This window comes from Carlito syrichta, unplaced genomic scaffold (genome assembly GCF_000164805.1).
Source record: "Carlito syrichta isolate Samal-C Ts95f unplaced genomic scaffold, Tarsius_syrichta-2.0.1 Scaffold312074, whole genome shotgun sequence".
Classification (NCBI taxonomy): Eukaryota; Metazoa; Chordata; class Mammalia; order Primates; family Tarsiidae; genus Carlito; species Carlito syrichta.
In genome coordinates, this window is record NW_007256170.1 from 87,389 (window position 1) to 114,954 (window position 27,566).

Consider the following 27,566-nt stretch of genomic DNA (forward strand, 5'->3'; position numbering starts at 1 on the left):
GTAGAGGTGAGGTCTCGCCAAGTTGCCCAGGCGGGTCTCGAACCCTCAGGCTCAGGCAATCCACTCACCTCAGCCTCCCAAAGCGCTGGGATTATAGACTGAGCCACGGAGCCCGTCTGACCAGATGGCATTTAAGGTCCCTTCTCAACTTTGAATTCTAGGAGAGTACTGCCTACATTTAATCATGTGCGTCATCACTTATTTGAGAAAGCGTTACACAAGAAAATATATCCCCAAGACATAATAGAAAAATCATTCCTAGAAATACCAAAAAAAAAATTTTTTTTTTTTTTTTTTGAGTTTGAGTCTCACTCAGTCGCCCAGACAGGAGTACAGTGGCTGCTCCCGGCCACCGCAGCCTTCCAAGTAGCTGCAACTACAGGCATGCGCTACCACGCCCGGCTAATTTTTTTTTTTTTTTTTATTATAGAGGTGAGGTCTCACCAAGTTGCCCTGGCGGGTCTCGAACCCGTGGGCTCAAGCAATTCACTCACCTCGGCCTCCCAAAGCGTGGGATTACAGGCTGAGCCACCGAGCCCGGCCCAACAAAAAATTTTTTAAACACAATTCATTGAAAAGACCTTTCCCCCTTAATAATACATTAATGCTTACCCTGACTGCTTCCCACTTAACACAGTGCCTAAGCTGTTGGTGATTGCTAGTGGCAGGTGAGATGGGAGACGTTTCAGCAGCCAGGGCGGTTATTCTTACGTTTTAGGGTATAGCAGAATCACAGATGGCTAGACCCACCCTAAGGTTTCGATTCAGTAAGTGTGAAGTAGGGCCAATAATTTGCACTTCTATCAAGTACCCAGGTGATGCTGATGCATACTGGTCTCAGGCCCATGATTTGACAACCACTCAGTCGATTTTGGAGTGCATAAAAGGCCTTCCCAGGTAGCCAGGTAGTGGGTCTCATATTGTTCCTCTAGCTCTTTGTGTACTTTTTGCCCTCTCACTTTCAGGGAGAGAACTTTGGTAAAAATTGCAGTCTGTACACTTTTAATAGCATTAAATTGACCTCCCTATTTGTTTATGGCACTGAGAGAGTCCATTTCCCTTTCTTTCTCTAAAGAAAGTCCAGTAAATAAAAGGCAAGCAGTAGTGGGGGGGGGAGGGCTAGATAAAAGGAAAAGGTAGATTGCAAAAAAAATCATAATAGTAACACACAATGTTTGAAAAACTTGGAACCAGAAGGACTGTAGACTTCCACCCCGAGTTTCATGGAGCCACATAGTGATAAGTTAGGGGCCAAGAGGCGTGGGTATAGAATCTGTTGGTATTTAAGGAAAGTCACACATATCCCTCTCCCTCCAAAAAGGTTTCAGTTGACTCAGTCAGCTGAAATTAGTTGTCAGTCTCTGATTTGCCCACCCAACCAAAGAGACTGGTTTTGTAGCACTATGGCGTTTTGATAAGCTCGCCAATGTTCTGGCTTTGAAGTAGGCGTCATATCTTTATTTCTGCTCCATGTTTACTTAGAAGCAGTTTCTTATTTGATGTGGTCCTTATATTTTTGCTTTGATATTTATTATATTTCCTGCTTCTAAACTTGATATCATGAGGTATTTATTTTTATACCAGGCAAGAGATTCTTTAACAATGATTAATGTTACAGATACACTGTTAGAGCCTCTTTCCATTGAAGTTACTGAGAAAGACTTTAGGAGAAAACTAATTTGCCATTTGTACATAAGAGAAATTCACAAGAGATTATAATCTTTAAGACTTAGGCTGTGACCATATTGTGGTCAAAAAGTAAATCTGAATTAACCAGGTATTCTCATTTGTATTTTTCAGGTATTTTTCTATGTTGTCTTCTAAATATACCATATTTATGGTTGAGTCCATTATGTATTACTGCCCCTCTCCTCCTCACTTTACCTCTCTCTCTTCTCTTTTTCGCTTGCATGCATACACACACATACAGAACACTGAAAAGAGTCTCATGATGTTACTTTACTTATCCCTTAAGAACCCAAGGTCAACTTGGATACTCCACTTTATTATACTAGTGTCCTATGGAAACACCCAGGACCTTAGTTCCAGAAAACTTATTGATTGTTTCTAGAGGGTGTGTCATTATGTTTCTTGACCTCAAGCATTTTCTAGGCAGTTCTTGTACATAAGCAAAAATGGGAAAAGAAAAAAAAAAGAATGCCCAAGTGAAACAGCAACATTGGAAAACACCTATCCTGGTCTTAGGTTATAATGAGGGAGCATGATTAATGTTGGCTTAGATTTTTACAATAAAAAGTTCTGGGAAGCCTCATGTTTCAGATGTAAGTGCTCATTTGTGTTTATTTCTTTATCTACTTGTGACAGAAAGACAGACAGATACAGACACACACAGAGAAAATAGGAATGTGTGTGCCTGTGTTGTACTGGCTCCAGAGAAGTTGGTTTAAAAATTCATTTTTTTCCCTCTCTCAGACATAGACACCTATGTAAGTGACTTTGTGACATAGGTTGCCTTTCATTGACAAATGATCTGAGATGCCAAATTTCCCAGCAGAAATTCACTGTATATACAAACATGTTTTCTAACTTGTGAGGCTTTTTTCAGTTTTCAAATTTACCTAAAAACACTCAATTATTTAATTACTGAAAACTCTTTCTTTGGTTTCTCTTTCTTTTCTGCTGTTTTGGTTTTGTTTTTAGAATTCTTCAAAGAACTACTTGAAAATGCAGAGAAATCCCTGAATGATATGTTTGTGAAGACATATGGCCATTTATACATGCAAAATTCGGAGTTATTTAAAGATCTCTTCGTAGAGTTGAAGCGCTACTACGTGGTGGGAAATGTGAACCTGGAAGAAATGCTAAATGACTTCTGGGCACGCCTTCTGGAACGGATGTTCCGCCTGGTGAACTCCCAGTACCACTTTACAGATGAGTATCTGGAATGTGTGAGCAAGTATACCGAGCAGCTGAAGCCCTTTGGAGATGTCCCTCGAAAACTGAAGCTGCAGGTGACTCGTGCATTTGTAGCAGCCCGTACTTTTGCACAAGGCTTAGCCGTTGCAAGAGATGTCGTGAGCAAAGTCTCTGTGGTAAGTACTTTTTGTCCTCTTTGTTGTTTTGTTTCTTTTTATTTATTTTTGAGTCTGGATCTCACTCTGTCCCAGGCTAGAGTGCAGTAGCACAATCACAGCTCACCGCCGCCTCAACCTCCTAGGTTCAGGTAACCCTGACGCCTCAGCCTCCTGAGTAACTGGGACTACAGGTGTGTGCAAATACACTTGGTTATTTTTTTAAAATTTTTTAGAGATGAAGTCTCACTATGTTGCTCAGGCTGGCCTCAAACTCCTGGGCCCAAGCGATCCTCTTGCCTCAGCCCCCCAAAGTGCTTGGATTATAGGCGTGATGCATTGTGCCTGGCTTGTTTTGTTTCATGTTAAAAGAACATTTAGGAAAGGTAGAAAAATAAATCACCAGAATTCCATTGGCTCAATATAGTCTTCTCTTTGTTTCTTACCTCTTCTGCCCCACACTTTGTCCTTACACATGTACATTTTAGAGTTTCTAAACAATACTGTGATCGACATCTTCATTATTATTATTATTATTATCATTATTATTATTAAATCATTATTATTCTTTTCCATGATTTCTTTGGGGATGTGTATTCACTCTGGAATCTTACTTTTAAACTGTGTTTAATACCACCATATTCTTTTTAGCTCTTAGTCTACTTCCACTCTTGAGAAAGAAACATGCACATACACACAGGCTCCACATTGGGTTGTTTTGAGTGACTGTTTAAGCTTACTATTTATAGTCTAGATAAACACTTAATACTCATGAACATATACTTTTTTTATTGTTATAAGGTATATGCAGAACTCTTTAGAAAACAGATATCTATGACAATTATACAAGGACCACACTGTTCTTGACATATAACTTTGTTTATAGGATGACTAGTACATAAAATGAAAACATAATATACAACCAGGAGCTGAGGCAATAAACCTCAATTTCCTCATTTGTAATTTTAAGTGAATTGGACTAGGTAGATTGTGTTCCTTGGAGCTAGCTTAGGAAGTACTTCAGGGGGTCTCTTTGAGGACCAGCAAGAGGAGGAAGTCTTCTATTGAGACTGTGCATCTGTGCCTTTACTTCCTGGTTCTACCAGAGAAGCTTGGTTTCCCCAATTTTATGCAGTTGGGTAGCAAGATTTCAAGGCAGAAAAGTTTCTACTGCCTTTCACTGCCCACTCACCTCCCACAAATGAAATTTGAAAGCTTCTTGAAGGCCCATCCACTCTACCCTTCCATGACTTGATACCAGGAAAGAAACAGAAAGATACTAGGGCAAAATTATCTGTATTCAAGACTGATCTTAGTGCTATTATCTTTAGGCCCTCAAAGGAAAAGCCAAATTGTAGGCCATTGCTAAAAAGCCTGGATATACAGTGAAAGCAGCTTGTGCGTAGGCCATCTGGTTGTTTTGAGGCCTAGAGGAAAGGCCAACATAAAAACTAGACGGCACTACAAACACTAAAACAACCACCTGATTGCCTGTCAGAGTTCATTTACAATTTGGGTGACCATATAACTTATTGTCCAAATCAGGACACTTATTATCTAAGCCAGGAGGTGCTTATTAATTATACACAGACCACAGGTGTCACTAATTGTTAATAAGCAACCAGGACTGTCCGGGGTTGACCAGGATACACAGTCCCCTTAGTTAATGAGAAAACTTACATTCACCAGAGTGAAGATGATGATTCTAAAGAATGAAGTGTTATAAATAATACATGCTCATAGGATTTTTTCACATTAGAATCGGGTGATAACAAGGATTAGTTGATTGGTTGTAGCCATTGTTCTCTGTCTCATCTTCAGGCCATAAACTAGCTGGAAACAATTGGGATGTGGTGCAAAACTCATGGATTCTTTGGCTCAACCCTAAAATGAACTTTAGAATGGCCAGCAAAGTTCTAAAACAAAGTTTATTAAGAAAGAAGGGACAGATAGACATGCCAGAGCTGGCATGGGCAAGCGAAAACTGTGCTTTTTACAATAGGCCTGATATACCTTCACAAGGATTGATATGCTAAGGAGAGTGGAGCCCAGGTAACCATCACTGTGGGGAGATTGACATCTCTCCGCCTCTGATGGGAGGAATGGGCAGTCTTTTCAGGGAGGCCAGACTTTCAATACACAAGTTCATGAGCTCAAAGGAGTCTTATTATCATTTCCATGTCTTTTTGATTCCCGGTTTGGGATCCACATTGAAATCACATTCCAGCTTTTCAGCTACCAACAGGATTCCCGGATGCTTTCTAAAACCTGCCTACAAGAAGTTTATCTATTGATGCCTAACCTGCACTAGCTACCCTGCCTCACTTCTTCGAATATTTTCATTGTTAATTACAAACATTTGTTGGGGGATATGAGGATAGAGTGAGGGCAAGTGGAGAGATGATTGTTGTAATTAAAGGAATAATCTGATTCCTGAACTTCTGCCAACTCCAGTAACCATTATTAATCTTGAAAATACTTATGCCCTAGTCCCTAAAACACTACACAGTTAATCCAGACCAAACTTATTTACATTGCAGCTCCTAATACATTTGCCCTCCTTCAACTATTCTTTGCCTTCATCCTAAGCTGAAGAGGCAGAAAGGCACCGTTGTGTGATTTGAATGTCTACATGTGCATGTGTGTGTATGCTTGTGCCAAAGAGAAAAGCAAAAAGTCTAGAGCCTTTTACTAGTGTTTGAAAAGTACTTTCTTTACATTAATCCTGTCCCCTTCCTTTGAGTCCCAATGTTCATTCTTGGGGAAGGACCAGACAGCTGACACAAACTTGTCTTGGTGTTAGTCTCACCTTGCAAGATTAGAGCCCCTTTAGAGAACTGGGATTCCAGAACCCACCAGCTTAGGGTGGAAGAGGGTGACCAAAACAAGGAAGATAATTCGTTGTAGCTTAGAGGCGTGAGGGCTAGAGATGGCTTACCTTTGATTACATGCTCCATTTCACAGAATAGGGAAAAATAGCAGCTGTGGCTTTCCTGTGCTGCTTTCTTCTGGATGTGATTTTCAGAATTAACTGTGGGAAATCAGTAAGCTTGAATTTGATATCTGGAATTCAGAAACCCTTCTTACAGAATAAAGATATGTGACCTGACATGAAATAGTCACAATCACTCTCCTCTTCCTCCTCTCTTCCTTCTCTTCCATCTTTTTTGGAGACAGGATCTCACTCTGTCTCTCAGGCTGGAGTTATAGTGGTCATCATTGCTCACTGCAGCCTTAAACTCCTGGGCTTAAGTGATTGTCCCGCCTTAGCCTCTGGAGTAGGGGGGGCCTGTGGATGCACACCACCATGCCTGGCTATATTTTGGGTTTTTTTTGTAGAGTTGAGGGTCTTACTATTTTGACCAGGCTGGTCTTGAACTCTGGCCTCAAGTGATCCTCCCTCCTTAGCCTCCCAAACTGCTGGGATTACAGGGACAATCACTTTCTTTCTTTTTTTTTTGTAGTTGGAGTCTCATTCTGTCGCCCAGACTGGAGTGCAGTGGCCGCTCCCGGCCACCGCAGCCTCGACCTGCTGGGCTCCGGCGATCCTTCCGCCTCAGCCTTCCAAGTAGATGGAACTGCAGGCGTGCGCTACCATGCCCGGCTAATTTTTGATTTATTGTAGAGATGAGGTCTCTCCAAGTTGCCCAGGCGGGTCTCGAACCCGCGGGCTCAGGCAATCCACTCACCTCAGCCTCCCAAGGGCGGGGGATTACAGGCTCAGCCACGGAGCCGGCTGACAATCACTTTCTGATGTTGCCTTTGTTATGGATTTTTCTTAAAAGCAAGGAAGAGATTTCTTATCTACCTTAGTAATGTTACATTCCTTGGGAAAGTTACTTCCTAAATATAATCCTAAAGATGTTTTTAGAATTGATCTCTTCTGTATTCATTGTATTCTCATATGTGCCTAAGATATTTGCATAGTTTTATGGGAATACATTGAATACAAACTATATGGCTTAGATACATAGAATAAACATTATCAGTTGTTTAGTTGAAAATAAAGTTTTATGGCTACTTTAAGTATTGTGTTCATAATTGGAAACTTTTTTTTTTAAATGCTTTTGTTTCACTACTGAGCTTCTAAACTTAAGGACTGACTTGAAATCAAACCCTTCAACTAAACTTTGTAATCTAAATTAATAAGACATATGGATATGAAATTAATTTCTAAAGGTGCTGAAACAAGAATTATGTAAAATTCTCTTATTTATGGAATGTGTCTGTATAGAAGCATGCAAGACATACTTGGATACCTGAAAAAGTATTTATTATATTAAGATTTGAAGCATGAGTACCAGTTAAACAGACTTTAAGATACAGTGGTATGGGGAAGATAATAAATGATCTGGCTCCCAAACACATTTCAAATTGAACATGTTGAATAATCCATTCGATTAATTTATAAGATTTGCTACTAGTTTGGGTACCCGAGTACATATATACCCACCTCTTCTAACCCATGCCCAAGTGTACTTTGCAGGTGGAACTAGAATAACCCAAGAAATGAACATTTCCTCTTTTGGTGTTCAATAAAATTAATTGCCTTAAGTCTCAGAAAAGACCTTTTGAAATGGCAAATGTGTTTTCTAATGAAGAGAGCCACCTCACCCACTTCATCTACAAAGGTCTCAAAAGTCAAATATGAAAAGCATCTTGGTCTTGGAACTAATGATTGTTTACTTAACTCAGAAATGTTTCTACTTTCTCTTTATGAGTCAGATGCCCTGCTTTTTTCCATTTGACTTTTGCAACAAAAGGGTTGCATTTATAAGTTGAGCAATGATTTGATTATCACTAAGCCTTGGAAGACTATTAGAATCAGCAAGCTGAAGTTACTTCAAGAAAGGCACTTCTTAGTTGAAGTATACTTGCCTTGCTTTCAGTTTTTCTGGGCCCAAACATTCAGGGATTTTAGCTCATGCCATTGAGCTTTACAATTCAAACTTTACAAAAGTTTCCTTAATTAGTAACAGACAGTTCAAGAATACCCTTGTGCTACATGTCTTTGTATTACTTATTCTATCTTTATTTGTCATGGTTTATGATACATTTCTTATTTACCTGCTTGTAGCAGCAGTTTTGCCTGGAAGGTTGAAGTCTTGTGGTATTTCAGAAATGCACAAGTGGTTACATGCACCATGAAAATTAATAGCTCCTATGTCAAAGAGAGTTGCATTCTCATGGTTTCAATTAACACTGACATAATGGGACTATGTCTACACCCCACGCCAAACTACAGGGACTATAATTAGAAATCAATGCCTCACCATTGTGATGTCTAAATGACTGTCTGCCCTGAAAACAGTTTCCATTGCTCTCCCCCTTCATTTCTGTCTATTCTGTCGGTGCCCCAACACCGACAAGACTACTGAACAAATTATTTTGCCATTGCCTAAAATGATTATAAATGTAAATTTTTAAAATAGTCAATACAAAAAGCTTTTAAGAAGCAAAGCATAGAAACTTATTCAATCCTAAATATTCTTTTTTACTTACAATCTTAAAGACTAGAATTGCAAAGAGGCAGGTAGGACTCAAACTATGGTGTGAGGGTGGGAACAGGACCAATGATGGCAGGAATATAGGAGGTGACAAGAGCTGAATAAATTGAGACTTCATATTCTGAAAACAGAAATATTCCCTCTTCCATGATGCTTTGACGTACAGGTCCTAACTGAGTCTCATCATGTAAAACGAAGACGAGACACACTTTCTTTTTTTTTTTGAGTTGGGAGTCTCACTCGGTCACCCAGACTGGAGTGCAGTGGCCACTCCCAGCCACCGCAGCCTCGCCTGCTGGGTTCCGGCAATCCTTCCTCCTCAGCCTTCCTAGTAGCTGGAATTATAGACATGTGCTACCACACCTGGCTGAGTTTTTGATTTATTGTAGAGATGAAGTCTTGCTGCCCAGGCGGGTCTCGAACCCGCGGGCTCAGGCAATCCACTCACCTCAGCCTCCCAAAGGCGCGGGATTACAGGCTGAGCCACTGAGCCCAGCTAGGACACGCTTTCAAGTATTTACGCAGCTTCAATTTTATCCACAGGATGCCCACAAATATTCCTGAGTTAATCTTAGTTTAATCCATATTTTGTTATGATTTTAAAATTGTAGTATCAGGAAATAGGAGTTTCTCATTCACCTTTTTTTGTGTATATGCACTTAATTCAAAACTAGTTAGGAAATTGTTAAGTAAACTCATCCCATCCCACAGCAAGTGTGGAATCCCTATCTTTTTTTCTTACCATAATTTTGGGAAATCGTTCTGTTATTTTTATTGGGTGCTTATGTTACCAAGCGACAGGTAAAATCTAGACCTCTTCTGTTTGTTTGGTACTATTAGCTATACTCCCCTCCAAAAAAAAAATCGCTGCAACGAATGCATGCTAGGAGCTGGAATAAACTAAAAGGAAATGTGTTTCTAACTTCAGTGCAGCATGTTGACTACCATCACTGTGTAATGTGGCTTATGGCTTGTTCAGAATTACTGAAATGAAATCCAGGCTGTGTGAAGACGTTCTGCTCCAGCATTTTTCTTTTCTCAGGCTGCTTGCTGTCGTTTTTCATGTGGTGTTTAGAAAATGCTGGTTATTTGGTAGAAAGTCTCAATCTATATTAAAAGAGTCTTTGCAGAAGGAGACATTTCAACACAGGCTTTTTATAGCAGATATGGCATGCAGATGTCATGATAAATGTATATATCCTGAGGAAGGTAGGAATGAGCATTTTTTAAAAGTCTTAATAAGTTCAAAAGGAAATGAGGAGTCTTTCCCCTCCTGACTGTTATTAGGAAATGTAGACTGGCTCCTAAAATTCTAAATTTCAAGGTACTTCCTAGGATTACCTTAACATTTTGAAAGACCTTGGTCAGTCTTGAAGGGTTTTTATAAGACTTGGGAATTGGGTATCCAGTATATTGTCATTATGGGTCAATAACTCAAACTAAGTTTGATATTTGAGTTAATGTAGAAGTATTCAGTCCAGGTGATGTTCCCTTTCTATCATACCACCCCCAAAAGTAAAGAAATTAAACTAACTTATTCTTACAAAAGTAATGGCAAAATCCTTTTCTTATATAAATTCTGCCCCACTTTCTAGCAGGAATTGATAATCTCTGCTAAATTTAGCCGCAATTCTTTGAAAAATTAAAAAACTTGGTAAAATAATTTAATTTTTTTCTGGTTTATTTTGTTCAAGTGAACTGTTTTCATGTCTAACAATGTTTTCTTGAGACTTTGAATCCTTAGTGGTGAGGTTATACACACACACACACACACACACACACACACACATATACTACATCCATACACACACACATATATACTACATACATACACACACACGAGTGTGTATGTGTATGTGTATTCTCACCCCTGTGACACGTTGAACAGCTCTAAAGACGTAGCACTGGCTCAATAAGTCATTATTGTTTTATTAAACAATATGGCATCTCATCCATGTATCTTGTGAGATATTGCTCCATGTAGAAGTGTTGCATCCTAAATTACCCTCTGACATTAAAACTGATAAAATTTGGTCAATAAATTTTGAAAACTGCAAATTGTCACTAGGAAACATCCAGCCCCATGGGATGTGTGAAGAGATTCTGTACAAGGTCTGGGAGCTGTGGAGAAAGGACCAAATTCATGTGCTGCCCCCAAGGTTCCTGTAGTTTTGTTACTCAAAAGCCTATTGGACACACAAACACCAAGAACATTGAGCACACATGCTCTGCTTGGATTCAAATCTTAGCTCTGCCATTTGTTGGAAAACCTTGTGTGAGTTCCTTACTCTCTTTGGGCTTCTGCTTCATAATCTGTGAAATAAGATGGTGATACAAACTGTTTATGGTTATTTTGAGGCTTAAATGAGTTAATACATGTAAAGTACTTAAAAGAGAGCTTGGCACATACTATGTATGCAGTAATTGTATCATATAAATTAATACAATCAGGAGTAATTCTCATAGAACAGAATATTTTTCTCTTCAGTCTTGACATCAAGGCCCTTATGGCCACGAAGCCATAAAAGCTAAGTATGCGTTTTGTTTCTGAGACCATTAAACCACTCTTTTTGTTCAAAGAGGGAAGGGAGGAGTGTACAGCTTTCCTGTTTCCATTTCTTCATATGGTTTTGAGAAATAACTATGAAAATGCTAAGAGTGATCTGAAAAAATGTGACTTTTATAAAAAGCAGTCATTACCCCACCCCACCCACTCCTACCCCAGCCCCAAGGATTCTGGAAATCACTGATATCTGGGCTGAACTATTCTAAAGGGAAGAAAAACATTTCAAATGTTAGTCGAGAGCTGCACCCCAAAGTAACAAGCAAATTGAACATTTTAAGTGGCATGCCATGCCATCAAGAATAAATACATAATTGAGGATTAAACAAAGACCTTAGAGTATAGTTACCCTTTTTGTTAATCTCAATGTGGCATGATCTGCCACTTGGTCCTGGGTCTTCTACGGTAAATCTGCTTCAATAAATAAGTTTTTGAAGACTCAAAAGAAGTAATTGGTTTTGAGGGTTACCCGGGAGTAGAATGCGAATGAACTTAAATTTCTATTTGTAATGAATAAAGCTCCAGAACAAAGTATGACTTGGTCCACTGTTATATTTGCTTAAGGGTGAAAAGTTTGCCCCTGGTAGTGTAGAGAGACTACTGAGCTGGTGAAGGAGCACCCAGCAGTGCCTCATATATCACCATGTAACAGCAAGAGCCACTACTGGATCAAGGAGATCTTGGACTTTTACCAGAAATTCCACAAAATAACTCAAAGTGTAAGTTGAACATCCCAAATCTGAAAATCCCAAACTCTAAAGGTACCAAAATCTAAAATTTTTTGAACACCAACATTATGCTCAAAAAATATGCTTATTAGAGCATTTTGGATTTAGGATATTTAGATTATGTATGCCCAGCCAGTAAGTATATAATGCAAACATTTCAAAAAATTGGGAAAAAAAATCCAAAATCTGAAACACTGGTCCCAAGCATTTCGGATAAGGGCTGCTCAACCTGTACCATAATATACTCTTTTGACTGTGACTTTTTCTTCTCTGTGATGGTGGCACATTTTTGGCTTTCTCACCAACTTAAATTCTTACTAAATCACCCTTGAAGATTCCAAAAGAGAGGCAACCATTTTGTTTATTCACTGGGGTAGTCAAGAGTCCTTGGCATTCTGCGTCTACCATTCGGAGCTTGGTCAGGTCTGCAGGGGTGGGGCCTCAAGGCCTAGAGAATGCCAGCATTATAAACTGAGACTTCCAGGGGGGTGGAGGGGGGTGAGGTATAACAGGACACTTCTGTTTCCTTAAGTCTCATGACTATTTCCAAACCCTTCCCTTTGCACTAGGGCCTCATCCTATTTCGAGAGATTTTCTTCTCAGATTCTCAGTTCCCTTCATGTAAAATACTGCACAGTGGTCTGATTAGTGATGATGAGATGAGAGACAGACTTCCCAACTTAGGTATTTCATATGTCCTTTCTCATCCCAGTTTTCTTATAACTTCGTCTCTCTTTTCAGTTCTGGTATTATTTAGTGTTTCCACAGCCTGTTATAGTCAAGTTCCTTGTGATCATTTTTAGTAGTTACACAACAAATCATGTGCAGAGCATGAGCCAATATTTAGCCAAAAAATGAAATGGAAAAACTCCACCAACCAAGCTTTATAATCTTCCTGTAATCAAACTCTCTTGTGCCATTTAGTTTGGTCTTTAAAATTTGAGCTTCTGTCAGCCTATTATATTAGGGGAGGGGGAGGGTACTACAAGGCATAAATGATTTGACTTACACCTTAACTAAGAATACAGTGAAAGTAGAGTTATTTATTAAAAGAATGAGAAAGCACTTATTTGAAAACAATGTTTTTTAAATATAACTATCTTGGATTTTAACTTTTGGCTTATGTCCTGAAGGTCTGTACTACTTTGGAATATCTTTGTGTTTTATAGAACATGTCTTCTATTCTAACAGAAATTCTTACTTTCTTTGCCTTCTAAACCCAAATGCATTCAAGAATAATCCCTAGCACATAGTAGGTGCTCAATAACTATTTGTTGGCACTTTAGCTTTCTACATCTCTTCTTACTACAACAATGTCTCCTTAAGCATATGCGATCTGACAGGTAAGTTCACGAACTCATCCTAGAAAAAGTGCTACATACCTTACTGCTGAATATCACTATGGTCTCCTTTGAAGTACTCCTCTTGGGAAGCTATGCACCTATGCCAGCACCTAGTCCACCTGTCAAAGCAATTTTGGAACTCTTTTACTAGAATGACCATCAGAGCTGTCATCATATTACCCCTTGATGTCCTGAATGTCATCAAAATGTCTTCTTCAATATTTCCTTTATATTCAGGTAAAGAAAAAAGTCATTGGGGACCAGATCAGGTGAGTAGGGAGGATGTTCCAATACAGTTATTTGTTTAATAGCTAAAAACTCCCTCATAGACAGTGCTGTGTGAGCTGGTGCATTGCTGTGATGCAAGAGCACCTTTGGGACCATTTTTGCACATACCTTTCTCATGCCAAAATCTTCCTAACTATTTCTCTATCAATGTTTATTTGGTTTACTATGCTTCTCACAGGCAGCAGATGAGTTTCATGTACAATTCGATGCATTTTTGCAATGTTTTCATCTGTTCTGCTCATTACTGGCTGTCTTGACCTCTCTTCATCAGTGACGTTTTCTCTCTCCTCAGAAAAACATTTAATCCATTTGTGCACTGCTGTTTTCTTCATGGCATTATCCCCATAAACTTGGACTAACATGTCCCTGATTCCACGTACTCTCTTGCCAAGTTTAACTAGAAATTTAATATTTGTTCATTGTTCTAATTCAAGCTCCAACATTCTTGTAATGGCACACAAAAACACACAACAACAATAATGAATGCCCCTCAGCAAGATACTGTCACATGTCAACAGGAACACAGCTGTGAGACTCTGATATACCAAGGTTATGAAATTTTACTGAGTCGTTTGTACAATGCTGCCAACATAAGCACACAGTGGCAAGTTTGCCAACTTAATTGTCAAACCTCGTAATTTTTAATGAATGCCAAATACTGTTTTGTGATTTTTTTACAACAGTTGCTTACATAACTCTTTCTTTCTCTAAAATCCAGTGATTTCACAGTCTGATCATTGTGGAACCCAACTAAAACTAAAAATGAAAGTAACTGATGCTTCAGATTAGTTTCCTATTATCTGTTTAAGATGGCAGGGAAATCACCACACTGTTTCTAAAAAAATCTTAAGAATCAGCCTCCCATATGACCCAGCAATCCCCTTCTGGGAATATACCCAGAGGAACTCAAATCATTCTACAGAAATTATACCTGTACACGCATATTTATTGTAGCACTCTTCACAATAGCAAAAATATGGAACCAACTGTGCTGTCTGTCAAGAGTAGACTGAATTAAAAGATGTGGTTTATATGCATGATGGAATATTACACAGCTATAAAGGAGAAAATTATGGACTTCACAGCAACTTGGATGGATTTAGAATCCATCATACTCACTGATCTATCACAGAAACAAAGAACTGAGTACCAAATGTTCTTGCTCTTTTTTTTTTTTTTTTTTTTTGAGTTGGAGTCTCACTGTCGCCCAGACTAGAGTGCAGTGGCCACTTCCAACCACCGCAGCCTTGACCTACTGGGCTCTGGCAATCCTTCCGCCTCAGCCTTCCAAGTAGCTGGAACTACAGGCATGCACTACCATGCCCAGCTAATTTTTTTATTTATTGTAGAGATGAGGTCTTGCCTGCCCAGGCGGGTCTCGAACCCGCAGGCTCAGGCAATCCACTCACCTCAGCCTCCCAAAGGCACGGGATTACAGGCTGAGCCACCGAGCCCGGCTCCAGATGTTCTCACTCATATGTGAACCCTGAATATTTATCATGATACTACATGAAAGAGATTGGCAGTAGCAGGTCACTGCTGGGGGTAGGGGAGCACATAACTCTAATAAGGGTACCTGATTTCAAACTAGGTTCACCTTCAGTGAGGACCAAGGGGAGGCTCAAACTTCACCTGTACAATAACCATTTATGTACCCAACCTTGAATTGTCCACAACATCTTTAACATTAAAAAAAAAATGGCAGGAAAACATGACACATCTGAGAAATCTTTTTGTCACAAATGTTTGATAGGTGCATTACTGGAATCAGATGTAGCGAGGTAACTGTCAGGAAGTTGCTTAATCCCTTTGGCTTCAGTTTTCTTAAATCTTAAGTGTGAGAGCAACTCTACTGATCTCTAAAATCCCTTCCAACTCTAAGACTTTTATGATCTTACAAGTCTCAGGCCACCCCCTCCGCAGTCTTGTTTGTTAATCTGTAAAATGAGAGGTAGACAAGTATCAAAGTCCTAACAATCTGTGACTTTAGAGGAATGAACTTTTAGCTATCCAGAAAATCTGGCTCTTCAGAAGGGCCATTCCTCCAGGGTATTGATATACATTAATTCCTAGTTAAAGGGACTAATTTAGTACCTAGGAAAACATTTGGGACTGGTTAAAACGGTGGAAAAATCCTAATTCTTTGTGGGGAGTGTTGACTTTAGTGCATACAATTACCATTTTGTTGTTGCGTGTTTTTCTCCGTTAGGGTAGTGTTCTGTTTGGGATAATGGAGGTGTGTGTACGCATACATCAGATAGGAGCCTGACAGTGTTAAGTTTTTCTTCCAGCAGTACTAATCCCCTGTTCCTGTTCCTAAGGGCACCATTGATAAGTGGTATCCAAAGTAACACTGCAGAACAGTTGAGGTGCATTGCTGGGCTGCCCTGTATCCCAACATCTGTTCCCTGTTCCCAAAGTCTGTATTTGCAGAACTGGTTAGTACTGATAGAAAGGAACGCACTAATCTTTTGATATGAACTCCAGAAGAAGAGGATGGGACAGAGAAAGAATGAGAAGATAGGAACTTCGAGTTAGCTGCCAGAGTGTGATACCTAGCCATGATCCTTTCTCCACATTCTTGGAAATGAGTGATAGGCTGGTGCCTGCTATTCTACATCCCAAATAATTTCACCGTATAGAACTTGAAAGATAAAACAAAGTCCCACTAATCTGCAGAGGACAGACAGCCCGATCTGACTTCTGTACTGTTTCAATCTCTGTTGCTTCCCTTCCTCAGGAATTCCTTATGCACTTCTCGTAGACTCCTATGTCTGCGATAGGGTGTCCTACTTGTCTGCCTGGTGTTCAAGCCCCCTTAAATTCTGCACACAAACACTCCTGTGCATCCAACCTTCCTTCCTTCCTTCCTTCCTTCCTTTACTTTCTTTTCTTTCTTGTCAGAGTCTTACTCTGTAGCCCAGGCTGGAGTGCAGTGGTGTGCTCATGGCCACCACAGCCTCATCCTGCTGGGCTCAGGCAATCCTTCGGCCTGAGTCTTCCAAGTAGCTGGAACCACAGGCACGTATCACCATGCCCAGCTAATTTTTTTATTTATTGTAGAGACGAGGTCTCGCCAAGTTGCCCAGGCTGGTCTCAAACCTGAGGCTTCGGGCAGTCCTCTCACCTCAGCCTCCCAAAGTGCTGGGATTATAGGTATGAACCACCACACCTGGCCTAATCTTATTTCCCAAAATTTCTCAGCCCCATTCTGAGATGCTATGATATGCCCAGTATACTGTCTTAAATTGTGTATTTATATTGCCAGGATCACTTTGTCACCCAGGCAGGGGGCTGTGGCACAATCATAGCTCTCTGCAGCCTCAAACTCCTAGGCTCAAACAATGCTCCCACCTCAGCCTCCTAAGTAGTTAGGACAATAGGTGTACCACATGCCTAGCTTCCAGTATACTTTCTTAGCATTTTTGTTCATTTTGTTGTCCCTACTTGGGGTGCTCTCCCTTCATTTGACCTCTTAAGTCCCACCCCTTTCTTCAAAATTGAACCTCGAGCTCTCTGTGCTTTGCTACTCTCAAGTCTTGGAAAACCTTCACGTACCCCCAAGTTCATTCATATTCTTCTCTGTAAAATGCATTAATTTTGCCTTCAGCACAGCTTTTGGCACTGAGAGAGTACACACAGGTACCTTTCTAAACTTTGATGGAGGCCTGAGTTTCAAAGGGCAGCCTTAATACTCAATGTATTTGAGAAGAAAGATGTGTTCTTGTTTAAGTTTGGCAAAAACAAACAGTGCTGGTAGAGGCTATAGCAGAGTATGACTGGTAGGCAGATGAGGGAGGCCACCCCTACTACATCTCATGGCTCACCCTGGAAAGTTATCGTCCAGGGATTTTATTTTCCAAAAGGATTTTGAAATAATTGAGCAATTTATGTGTTTGTGTGAGAGAGAGACTGGAAAGGAAGGGGCTGGGGTAGAGTGGGAGATATGTGGACTTTGATTGTTGAAGATCACGCAATGTTCACCTGCCCTTCCTCACCCCTTCCTAGCACACATCTTTCCTTTATCTAATCTACCTCTTCAGGTGGCCGGTCAGGCCTGCTAATTGTGATCAATCATGAGTCATTTAAAAAAATTTTTAGACAGGTTCTGTCTCTGTGGCCCAGGCTGGAGTGCACAGTGATGCTATCATTGCTCACTCCCTCAAACTCCTGGGCTCAAGTGATCCTCCTGCCTCAGGCTTCTGAGTAGCTGGGACTATGGGCGTGTGCCACCACTCCAGGCTAATTTTTGTATAGCCGGGGTCTCCCTGTGTTGCCCAGGCTGATCTCAAACTTCTGGTCTCAAGCTACCTTCCCACCTCAGCCTCCCAAAGTGTTGGGATTACAGGCTTCTCAGCCAACAACTCATTCTTCAGTTAGGTTCACAGCCAGGCCTTCAATGTCAACCTGAGAGACTTGCGATTTCTGTTCTATTTTAGCCCCATCGCTACTGTCTTTTTTTCTTCTCGCACTTTATTAGGTAAATCCCACAGCCCAGTGTACCCATGCCCTGTTGAAGATGATCTACTGCTCCCACTGCCAGGGTCTTGTGACTGTGAAGCCATGTTACAACTACTGCTCAAACATCATGAGAGGCTGTTTGGCCAACCAAGGGGATCTCGATTTTGAGTGGAACAATTTCATAGGTGAGCAAATGATTGATGTATTTGTGTTGCTGTAAATAGCGCTACTTCTGGTCACAAGGAATGCTGTAATTGTCATCTACAAAATCTCTGTTCGTTTTAGTGTTAGTTATTAAGTGATTGCCAGAATCCTGACTATGTTCAAAACTTTGAGCATAGTAAACACATTATTATAAGTAAATGTTCCCTTCTCTAATCGTTGCATTTCTGAAGACATTCAATCCAGTGACTAGCAAGTTTTAATAATGAGAAAGTGACTTTTTGATATTTCCCCCTAAACATCAGTTTGGGGTATGCTCATAAGCTCGTATCTATGTAAATGCTGGGTACTTCCTGCACGGAGCTGTGAAAGTGGCTTTTAAAATGTTATATCTGCTAACCACAACTGAATCTTCCGTAAATTGGTCAGATACCCATTGGTTATTTGGACCAGGGGAATCTGATTTAGAAACTTAGGCATTCTGTTTCTACAGAGGTTTTGGCAATAGTAGACTGCTACGGTAAAAATGGAAGAACTTTCACCATGATAGCTTAAGGGATAAGTACTCCTGCATATGCCTTCCACCTAGAACACCATTACTGTAACCCAGATAGTAATGTAAATGAAGTGGGTGGTTTCTGAGAGAGTTGGTTATGATTTGGGGGAAATAACATGCTATGGATAATTTAGATATCCAGTCACCAATTACCTTGATGCCTACTTGGTGTATATATTAGTCCTGAAACAACAGTGACCGATGTCAGAGGTCCTAATAGTGTTAGTAGGACTGTGCACACGTAAAAACGGCTCACAAAAACAAAGTCACATTTCCCCCCATCCCCCAGTCACATTTGCATAATTGCAGGATTTGAGTGTCTTTAGAAGCAACTATTTTTCACTTATTTGTCCACATCATGGGAACATGCATGCAATCTTCTGGCCTGTTTTTTGGGGGGTGGAGGGCTAAGGGTTGGGGAATGCTTTTTAGTCTGTGTGAGAGCTAATTACCATATTAACTTCGTTTGAAAGTACGTCAATAAATTGGCTCCAACAGATTCTTGAGAACACTGACACAGGGGAGAAAAAAAGATGTGAATATTAAGCACTTTGGCACAATTGTAGCCTAAATAGCTCAAAGCTAGAAGACCTGAAAAAATCTTCTACACATAGAAAAGCAGAATCCCATGAAAGGAAAAGTATAAGAGACCAGCAAAGACACACAGGCGTAAATGGCACATCATGTCCAGAATGAAGCCATGGGAGAAATTGTTGCTTCAAAATATTTCTCATGAAAGTAAAAGCCTATGGCATTTCCAGATCTAAAGTTGCTGTTTTTTCTTTCTCTTTTTTTAATACCACCCTCATCCCCACATCCAAATGTCAAGCTTGCAATTTACTTTTACTAAGTTGAGGTTTTAAAGAAAGTCCGTGAGCCTTTTCACTTTTCCCTATAATGTCCTATTTTTCCAGGCTAAAGAGTAGAATTTGCCATATGTTACAAAAATATGTATGGTGATAGTGATTGAGTTTTGCTAACTTTTCTACAGATGCATCAGGAATGAAGTGCAGAGGGGCATGTCCCTCGCATTATTCTGTTATTATAACATATTCAGTGAAATTACAGCTAAAGTTGTCATAGCCTTGTATTAAAATACAAATATGGAGGCCACACCTCATCAACAAGGGTACCTTCATAATGAACATTTGTATACCTAACCCTGAATTGTACCCCACATCTTTAAAATTAAAAAAAAATTCAAATACATATTTTTCCAAGACTTTGCAGGTTCATATCAAATCAAAACCATACTGTGGCTTACTTAATTAATATTTTAAATCAGTTACTCTAAAACAAAGAGGAGTTAAGTTGCTGCTGTTGTTCTTGTGGTCTATTTTAAAAATTGCCCTTTGAAGAAACAAAATTAAACCCAAGTGAAAATTGATAGGATTTCTGAATTCGTTTTCTTCGGTTATTTTAAATGATACTTTTTGGAGGAATGAGGTATATAATTGTATCTAAACTTCATTTTTAATGGGTATACTATTCTTTATTTCTAATAAGCAGATATAAAAGGCTAGGGGTAATAGACATTGTTAATCTCCAGTGCTTTTTCATGAATTTTTCACAAGGGTTTAATTAATCTGCTCTGTGGTTGTAGAATTTAGTCCCAATTTACATGCCTCTGCTGTAAATTCTTTTTTTTTTATTCTTGTCTTCTTTTTTTCCTCTTTGCAAAGAATTTTTCTTTCCCCTTTAAATGACTGCAGTTAATGAATGGTCAAGGGCTTTTCCCCCCCTTTTAAAATCAGATCTTGGGGTTAAGTCGGGAAACTGCCTTTTGTTCTTCCAGTCAGGTCGTGAGGCTGAAGATGTGGGTTTCTGATTATTGGCGGCACAATGCAAAGGGAATCACTTTCCTTAGTGAGAAGGGGATGCTTTGTTGCTGGGATGGGTGGGGGGGGGCTCAGTACCAGTATCCTGAGCACTGAAATTCATGCAGTTTTACTAGACCCTTTAAAAGACTAAGGATGGGTTTTTCAAATCTGCCATCTTATTGCCATACCCTCCCTTTCCTCTCTTAACTTCATCTGCATATTGCCATTAATTTGTGACCCTTTAATAAATGTTGAAGTCATGTCAACCTGTATCTGGATGGATACAGACACCTTGGAACTGGGTTTTATAAGACGCTGGTTATATGAAACCTTCAGTTAGAAAAATAAACCAATTACCTCCCTGCCCCATTACAAAAAGTCAGTTTCTGGAGAATCATAAACTATGCTAAGGTGCAACTTGTTCTCTATCACATACTGTAGCTGTGTTAGTGCTCATTTGACTCATTGCCAGCCCTATTAATGTCGCATGTTGCTGCCAGTGGGAATTTAGTATTGGGATTGCTGGCGGGGACACCAGCCAGTTCCTGGCAGGAGGCAGGAGCCAGTCGGATAGCCTGCAAACAAAAGCCCCGTGGTTCACATCAACCAAAACACCAAACCAACCGTCTTTCGTTTCCGTCCAGGCTTCTTATCAGGACTGGCTCCTGTTTGGAAGAGCCGATTGATAGCCAATCATGCCATCCCCCAGGGGTTAGAAGCAGCTTTGGCTCCTGGGCTGTGGGCTGCAGGCATAATGCTCCTCAGTCACATTCTTCAGCTGTGCGAGACGCAACGCCATGGCACCGGCCCCAACAAAGGCCCGGCTTCCCTCTCCATTCCCAGGCCCTTGTGTATGGCCGGCTGGCTCAGAGTTTACAAAGACACCAAACAGCCAGAAGAATTGGGGTTTATGTTTCCTTTCAGTCTTTCACAAACACATTAGTGATCTGGCCTTTCCTCACCACTAGGGGAATAAGTAGTTACAAAATGCACTGGTTTTGTTTTTTGTTGTTTAAACCTCTGCATTTTGGATGTTTATTATCTGTCTATTCATAATATTTTTATTTGGAGCAGGCAATTTCTTCTTGGCTTACGAAGGAATGTGCTTTCTGTATGTAGCAGCCCTGATGATTTGACAATGATGAACACATTTAAGTTGTGCTCCACTTGTTTACAAAAGTCTCCTTTTGCTAGCACATCAAAAGCATTTTTTCTCTCCTCTAGTACAATAGTATATTCATGCTGTCAGCCTTTACTTAGAGGTTAGAAGCGTCACTTTATTGGCGCTTACCACAGTGCAGTCTGAAACTTCATTTGTTATTACTTTTTTAAAATTGCATTTCACGGAAATCTATTTGTGGTTTGTGACATTGTAGTTGTAGTTTAGAGAAATGACCCCATGCATTAAAATGTTATGTAGCTATTAAAGTGTTTGTTCTAGGTTGAAGGTGAAAGGTTGATGACCAAATTGGGTTTCATTGATATGCTGATGCCTGTATTCCTTTCCACTACAAAGCTTAGGTAGAAGCTCAGCTGGGGACTGTGGCTGGCAGCGGGTGTTCTTTGGGAAGGACACACAATCTTCTGGAAACCAGCCGTTCTTTCCAGTAGCTGCCATTGGACTACCTGAAAGCGATGGATAATGTGGATCTAACTCCTTTTCTTGCCATGCATAAAGCCCTAGAGTGCAAAGGAGAAAATGTTTAGAAGTTCACTGTTTGCCATGAATGAAGCATCCTTGTTTGTCACTTGGGGTTTCCATTTCCAAGTTCTTCTAATTTTGTACCGTAGATATCAGGTAAAAATAAGAAACCTCATAATCCCAAGAAGCACGTATGACAAGAAAACACGTACAGCGTATTTTGTTGAAGGGATTCAGTGCTTCCTGTAAAACTCTAGACTCCTTCAAATCTAAAAGTGACTTACAGGATAATCAGTGAAGATATATACTGTGAGCATGTGAATTTTGTGTACTGTGCCTCGTGTTGTCTTTTTACTAGGAGCAAAGGAGGTACATGCTTTAATTTAAAATAAATTGAAGCCCTTGTATTTGAAATAGCAAGCTTATCATAATACAAACATTGCATTAGTCAAAGTTTTCATTAAATGAAAAGCCACTAGAATTCCAAGGAACACCTTCATTTGTGTTTTCCAACCGTGCACTCAAGGATCTCAGAGGTTTTCTTTTGAAAAATGAAAGAAAGGAATTGGTATGCCAGGATTTAACTGATTTATGTTTTTGACTCTTGTAAACAGAACCTGGAACTAAGAGATCCTAGGAAGTCTCTGGGTAAACTGACATGTTATTCTGGATCCAGCCTTAGGTTTGTCAGCTCAGAGCCTTACAGTGACAGCCACTGACACACGGAGGAATGAATAAAGCAGTATAATGGAAGATTCTTGATTGGGTTTCCTTGCTGTAGAACAAAGCATTCATCTGGCCATTTCCCACTTTAGAGAGCGAGTGATCCATCATGACTAAATGCAGTTTGGTGTAATGGAAATAGATATAATAACATGAATTAATTATGATGCATGTCTTCTCCCACCCCACACAGGAACGACAGTAAAATAATCAGACTGATTACCCAAGGCCAAACTAATGATTTACTTTTTATGCTGTATTGTTCTTCTCCAAACCTCATATTAGATGCTATGCTGATGGTAGCAGAGAGGCTAGAGGGTCCTTTCAACATTGAATCGGTCATGGATCCCATCGATGTGAAGATTTCTGATGCTATTATGAACATGCAGGATAATAGTGTGCAAGTGTCTCAGAAGGTAATGAAGGCAGGATACTGGAAAGGAGAGCTGGAGGCCACCTCTGGCTTGCGATATGACTTCCCTAATGTGATCGTGCTTACTCTAATGCAGGTTTTCCAGGGATGTGGACCCCCTAAGCCTCTCCCAGCTGGACGGATTTCTCGTTCCATCTCTGAAGGTGCCTTCAGTGCTCGCTTCAGACCGTATCATCCCGAGGAACGCCCAACCACAGCAGCTGGCACTAGTTTGGACCGACTGGTGAGCACTTTGGCAGGAATGGCCATGTTTAATGACAAAGAACTGAAAACATTTGCTCAAAATGAACTTTTAGTTGGAAGGTTTACAAATGTGAGTCTTTCAGGTATAACTTTTCAAGCAAGCGAATGTCAATAAATTTGCCTCTCTGGTTTTCTAGCTCAGAAAGTTCTTCCGTAGTCAAGGAAATGTGATGCAGTAAACCTTTGTCTCGAAATTTCCCTTTAGTTTCACCTTGTATTTACTGAACATCTATGATGTACCTATCACTGTGCCAGGCTCAGAGAGGCTCAGAGGAATAAGGTAGGACCTTGTTCTCAAACGGTCCCAACAAGGAGGCAAAGAGGGAGAAACAGATGTTCCTGGCTTACTAACATAAGGTGATGTGTAGTAAATGTTAGGATGGGAGATGAGTAAAAAATATATATAGACAAATTGCTTTATACACAGCAACATGCTGCAAAAATGTAAGAGAGTGTTAATATAGTAGTAGGAGGGAACACAGAAGAGGGAGCCTGAGGAGATAAGAGTGGGTGGGGAGAAAGAGTAATAACAGCCAAGTTTCACTGAGTAGGTAATATATAAGCTTGATTCTCACTATAAAAGTCTGGGGAGAAGAGACTGTGTGTTGTCATTGTGTCTACAGGGTAAGGGACCTGGTAGACCCCAGTTGGCACTTATAAAGAATAGGTAGACTGGACAGTGGATCTAGACAACTCCTGCAGAGCTTGCATTTCAACTCTTAATTCATTTGAGTGGTTCTGTACTTCTAAGTATAAATTTGACCTGCATCTTTTTGAAAATGAATTGCCTGTCACTCTGGATGTACTTTAGAAATAATCAAAAGGCACATCTATAGGTAGTTTTGTGTTGTCTCACAATGGTCTTTTTTTCCTTAATTAGGTTACTGATGTCAAGGAGAAACTGAAACAGGCCAAGAAATTCTGGTCCTCTCTTCCGAGCAATGTTTGCAATGATGAGAGGATGGCTGCAGGAAATGGCAATGAGGATGACTGCTGGAATGGAAAAGGCAAAAGCAGGTTAGTCTCTGTTGAAGGAATTTGCAGTCTTTCCCTCCCTAGATGCCTGGGTGTTCTTCAGAGAGGGTTCTGTCAGTTGTCAGTCAAGGAAACAGGAAGCAGTTCACTTTGCAGAGAAGTTTTGAGAAGGTACCCAGCCACTTACAAAGAGTGCTAGTTCAAAAGTTTGGCTGGAGTTATACTCTGGTATTGGGGCTGTTCTGATGTCATTATAATAATGATGATGTTGATGATAATGATGATGATGTCTGAGTCTCACAAGTGCAGTGGCATGTTCACGGCTACCATAGCCTCAACCTTCTGGGCTCAGGCAATCCTTCCACTTCAGCCTTCCAAGTAGCTGGAACTACAGGTATGAACCACCATGCTGGGCTAATTTTTTTTCATTGTAGAGATGAGGTCTCACCAAGTTGCCCAGGCTGATCTCAAACCCCTGGGCTCAGGCAGCCCTCTTACCTCCACCTCCCAAAGTGCTGGGATTATAGGCATGAGCCACTGCACCTGACCATTAGTGTCATTAATTCTTAAATGTTTAATGCCTGTGGCCCTTTGCCCAATGGCCTGGCCTCATAATATACCAGTTCTCAAAAGATCGTATTCTTTAACTTGATGATGCCATGCATCCTTTCCTTACACACCCAGTAACTTAGATAAGTACCCTTCTGGAGCACTTTACTTTGACCCACCAACCTCCATGCAAGGGGTAGGTTTCAAGAAACTTTTGGTCAAATTGGAGAAACGAGGCATATGGAGGAAAAGGAGAGATTAGAGTTCATTAGTAAATTGAAAAATTCCATTTAATTGTTCTCAGTGTAAATACTAGAATCTAGCAGAAATATTTGGTGATCTTTTCTCTTTTTTTGCTTTACTAATCATCTTACTGGGGTCATTTCTCATTTCAGGTACCTGTTTGCAGTGACAGGAAATGGATTAGCCAACCAGGGCAACAATCCAGAGGTCCAGGTTGATACCAGCAAACCAGACACAGTGGTCCTTCGTCAAATCATGGCTCTTCGGGTTATGACCAGCAAAATGAAGAATGCTTACAATGGGAATGATGTGGACTTCTTTGATATCAGTAAGCATTTGTGGTTTTAAAGTACATGTTGTTCTCGTATGCTTTCTGATGAGAACAAGTGGAATGAAATCTCTATTCCGTTTTTTAAAACATAGGTGATGAAAATAGTGGAGAAGGCAGTGGAAGTGGATGTGAGTATCAGCAGTGCCCTTCGGAGTTTGAGTACAACGCCACTGACCATGCTGGGAAGAGTGCCAATGATAAAGCTGACAGTGCTGGTGCCTGTCCTGGGGCACAGCCCTACCTCCTCACTGTCTTCTGCATCTTGTTCCTGGTTATGCAGAGAGAGTGGAGATAATTCTCAAACTCTGAGAAAAAGTGTTCATCATCAAAAAGTTAAAAGGCACCGGTTATCACTTTTATACCATCCTAGTGACTTTGCTTTTTAAGTGAATGGACAACAGTGTACAGTTTTTACTATGTGGCCACTGGTTTAAAAAAATGCTGACTTTGTTTATGCATTCAGTTGGGGGGGAGAGGGACTTGTACATTAAGTTGGTTCCTTCTTCCCCAGAATCATGTTAAATGTGGCTGACATGTAGGTACAGAACTGTAGTTAGTTGTGCATTTGTGATTTTATCACTCTATTGTTTGTTTTTTTCTTCATTTTGTTTGTGGGTTTTTTCAACTATGATCTCACCTTGTTTCTTACAAGAAAACCAGGGTCCTTTCTTGGCATGTAACATGTACGTATTTCTGAAATATTAAATAGCTGTACAGAAGCAGGTTTTATTTATCATGTTATCTTATTAAAAGAAAAAGCCCAGCAAGCAGTAAAATTTCCATCTATCTCTGTTATTTTAGCTGCCTTATCTGGTAAGAAATGGAGATGATTTTGTTTTTTTAATTATTATTAAGTTAGGCTAGAATGTGAAGGCACAAGTAGGCTTCTGAGCCACTTGTCAGACTGCATTCAAGCATCAATCTAAGAAGGTTATACGTACTTCATTTATAGCTGGTGTTTGGAAGAGACTACAGACTACCTGTATTGATTGAGTTCAACTACACGAACAAAGATCATGTATAGGTTCATTTCTTGCACCTACTTATATTTCAAGTGTAACCCATTGAGAAAAAAATTCTTGATGTAGTCTCCCTTAAAAGATGTAAGACTTTCAGGATGTCCTGGTTATCACATGTTCACGCTTGGGTTTGGGGGGTGTGTGTTTTTTTTTTTTTTTTTTTTTGTTAAACCAGGCAAGTTAACTAGCCACTGTGTGCTAGTTTTATGTCCACACTGACCCTCTTTGAATTGATATCCCAATGGCAGTGATAAGTGACCAACAATCTAATTTGGTCGCCCTTGTTACAGTGGTCCAGATTTTAAGCCTAACCGTATACAGGGAGCTGTCTGGGAGCTAGCCAGAACTGGGGTACAGCCTGGGCTCAGGGAATAGCTGTCAACACTTGAGAAAAGTTTTTGTCTGCACATATGTATTTGCATTTGTTTTTGGATCCCAGTTTTTGTTTTAAGAGAGTATAAGGTGTCTTATTTAAGTCTTTTTCTTGCCCAACTCCTTCTTCAGTAAAACAAAGGACTTGTAGTGGTTTATAGCAGTGTACTGCCATATCAGCCAAGGAGCCCACTTGGGGGAGAACTGGGCGTCCAGATTTTTTCATGTGTTTTTTTTGGTGGGGGGTAGTGGGTGGGAGTAGGTAGAGCTGGGAAAACTACATCTTAGCGGTGACCCTTAACCACGTTGGTGAACTGGCAAAGGCCATATCTGTTGTCCCAGGCCAAAGAATAACAACTGCCTTGGCCCCTTGGGAGCCCTATCCTTGTGTCCTTCCAAATGACAACTCATAAAACTATGAAAATGTAACAAATCACTTTAAAAGGAGTTCCCAAAAGTCTTCAGATAGCCTAAAATTCTGCAAATCTCTTCCTGCTTTAGACAGAGGTTAAGAATCCCAACTAATTCTATAGAACCTAAAACCCACAAAGAGGTTGTTTGTTATTGTTCAATCTT

The 27,566-nt window shown here is 40.2% G+C and overlaps 1 protein-coding gene across 1 annotated transcript in view; it reads left to right on the top strand.

Moving 5' to 3' along the window:
- Positions 1 to 26,522, top strand: part of GPC4 (glypican 4) — a 39,370-nt gene extending 12,848 nt beyond the window's left edge. The window contains exons 2-8 of the mRNA XM_008069504.2: positions 2,662 to 3,053; positions 17,942 to 18,107; positions 23,111 to 23,241; positions 23,335 to 23,481; positions 24,382 to 24,518; positions 25,421 to 25,596; positions 25,692 to 26,522. Coding sequence (XP_008067695.1) covers positions 2,662 to 3,053; positions 17,942 to 18,107; positions 23,111 to 23,241; positions 23,335 to 23,481; positions 24,382 to 24,518; positions 25,421 to 25,596; positions 25,692 to 25,894 — 1,352 coding nt within the window. The 3' untranslated portion in view covers positions 25,895 to 26,522. The remainder of the gene's footprint in view (positions 1 to 2,661; positions 3,054 to 17,941; positions 18,108 to 23,110; positions 23,242 to 23,334; positions 23,482 to 24,381; positions 24,519 to 25,420; positions 25,597 to 25,691) is intronic.
- Positions 26,523 to 27,566: the final 1,044 nt, after the last annotated feature.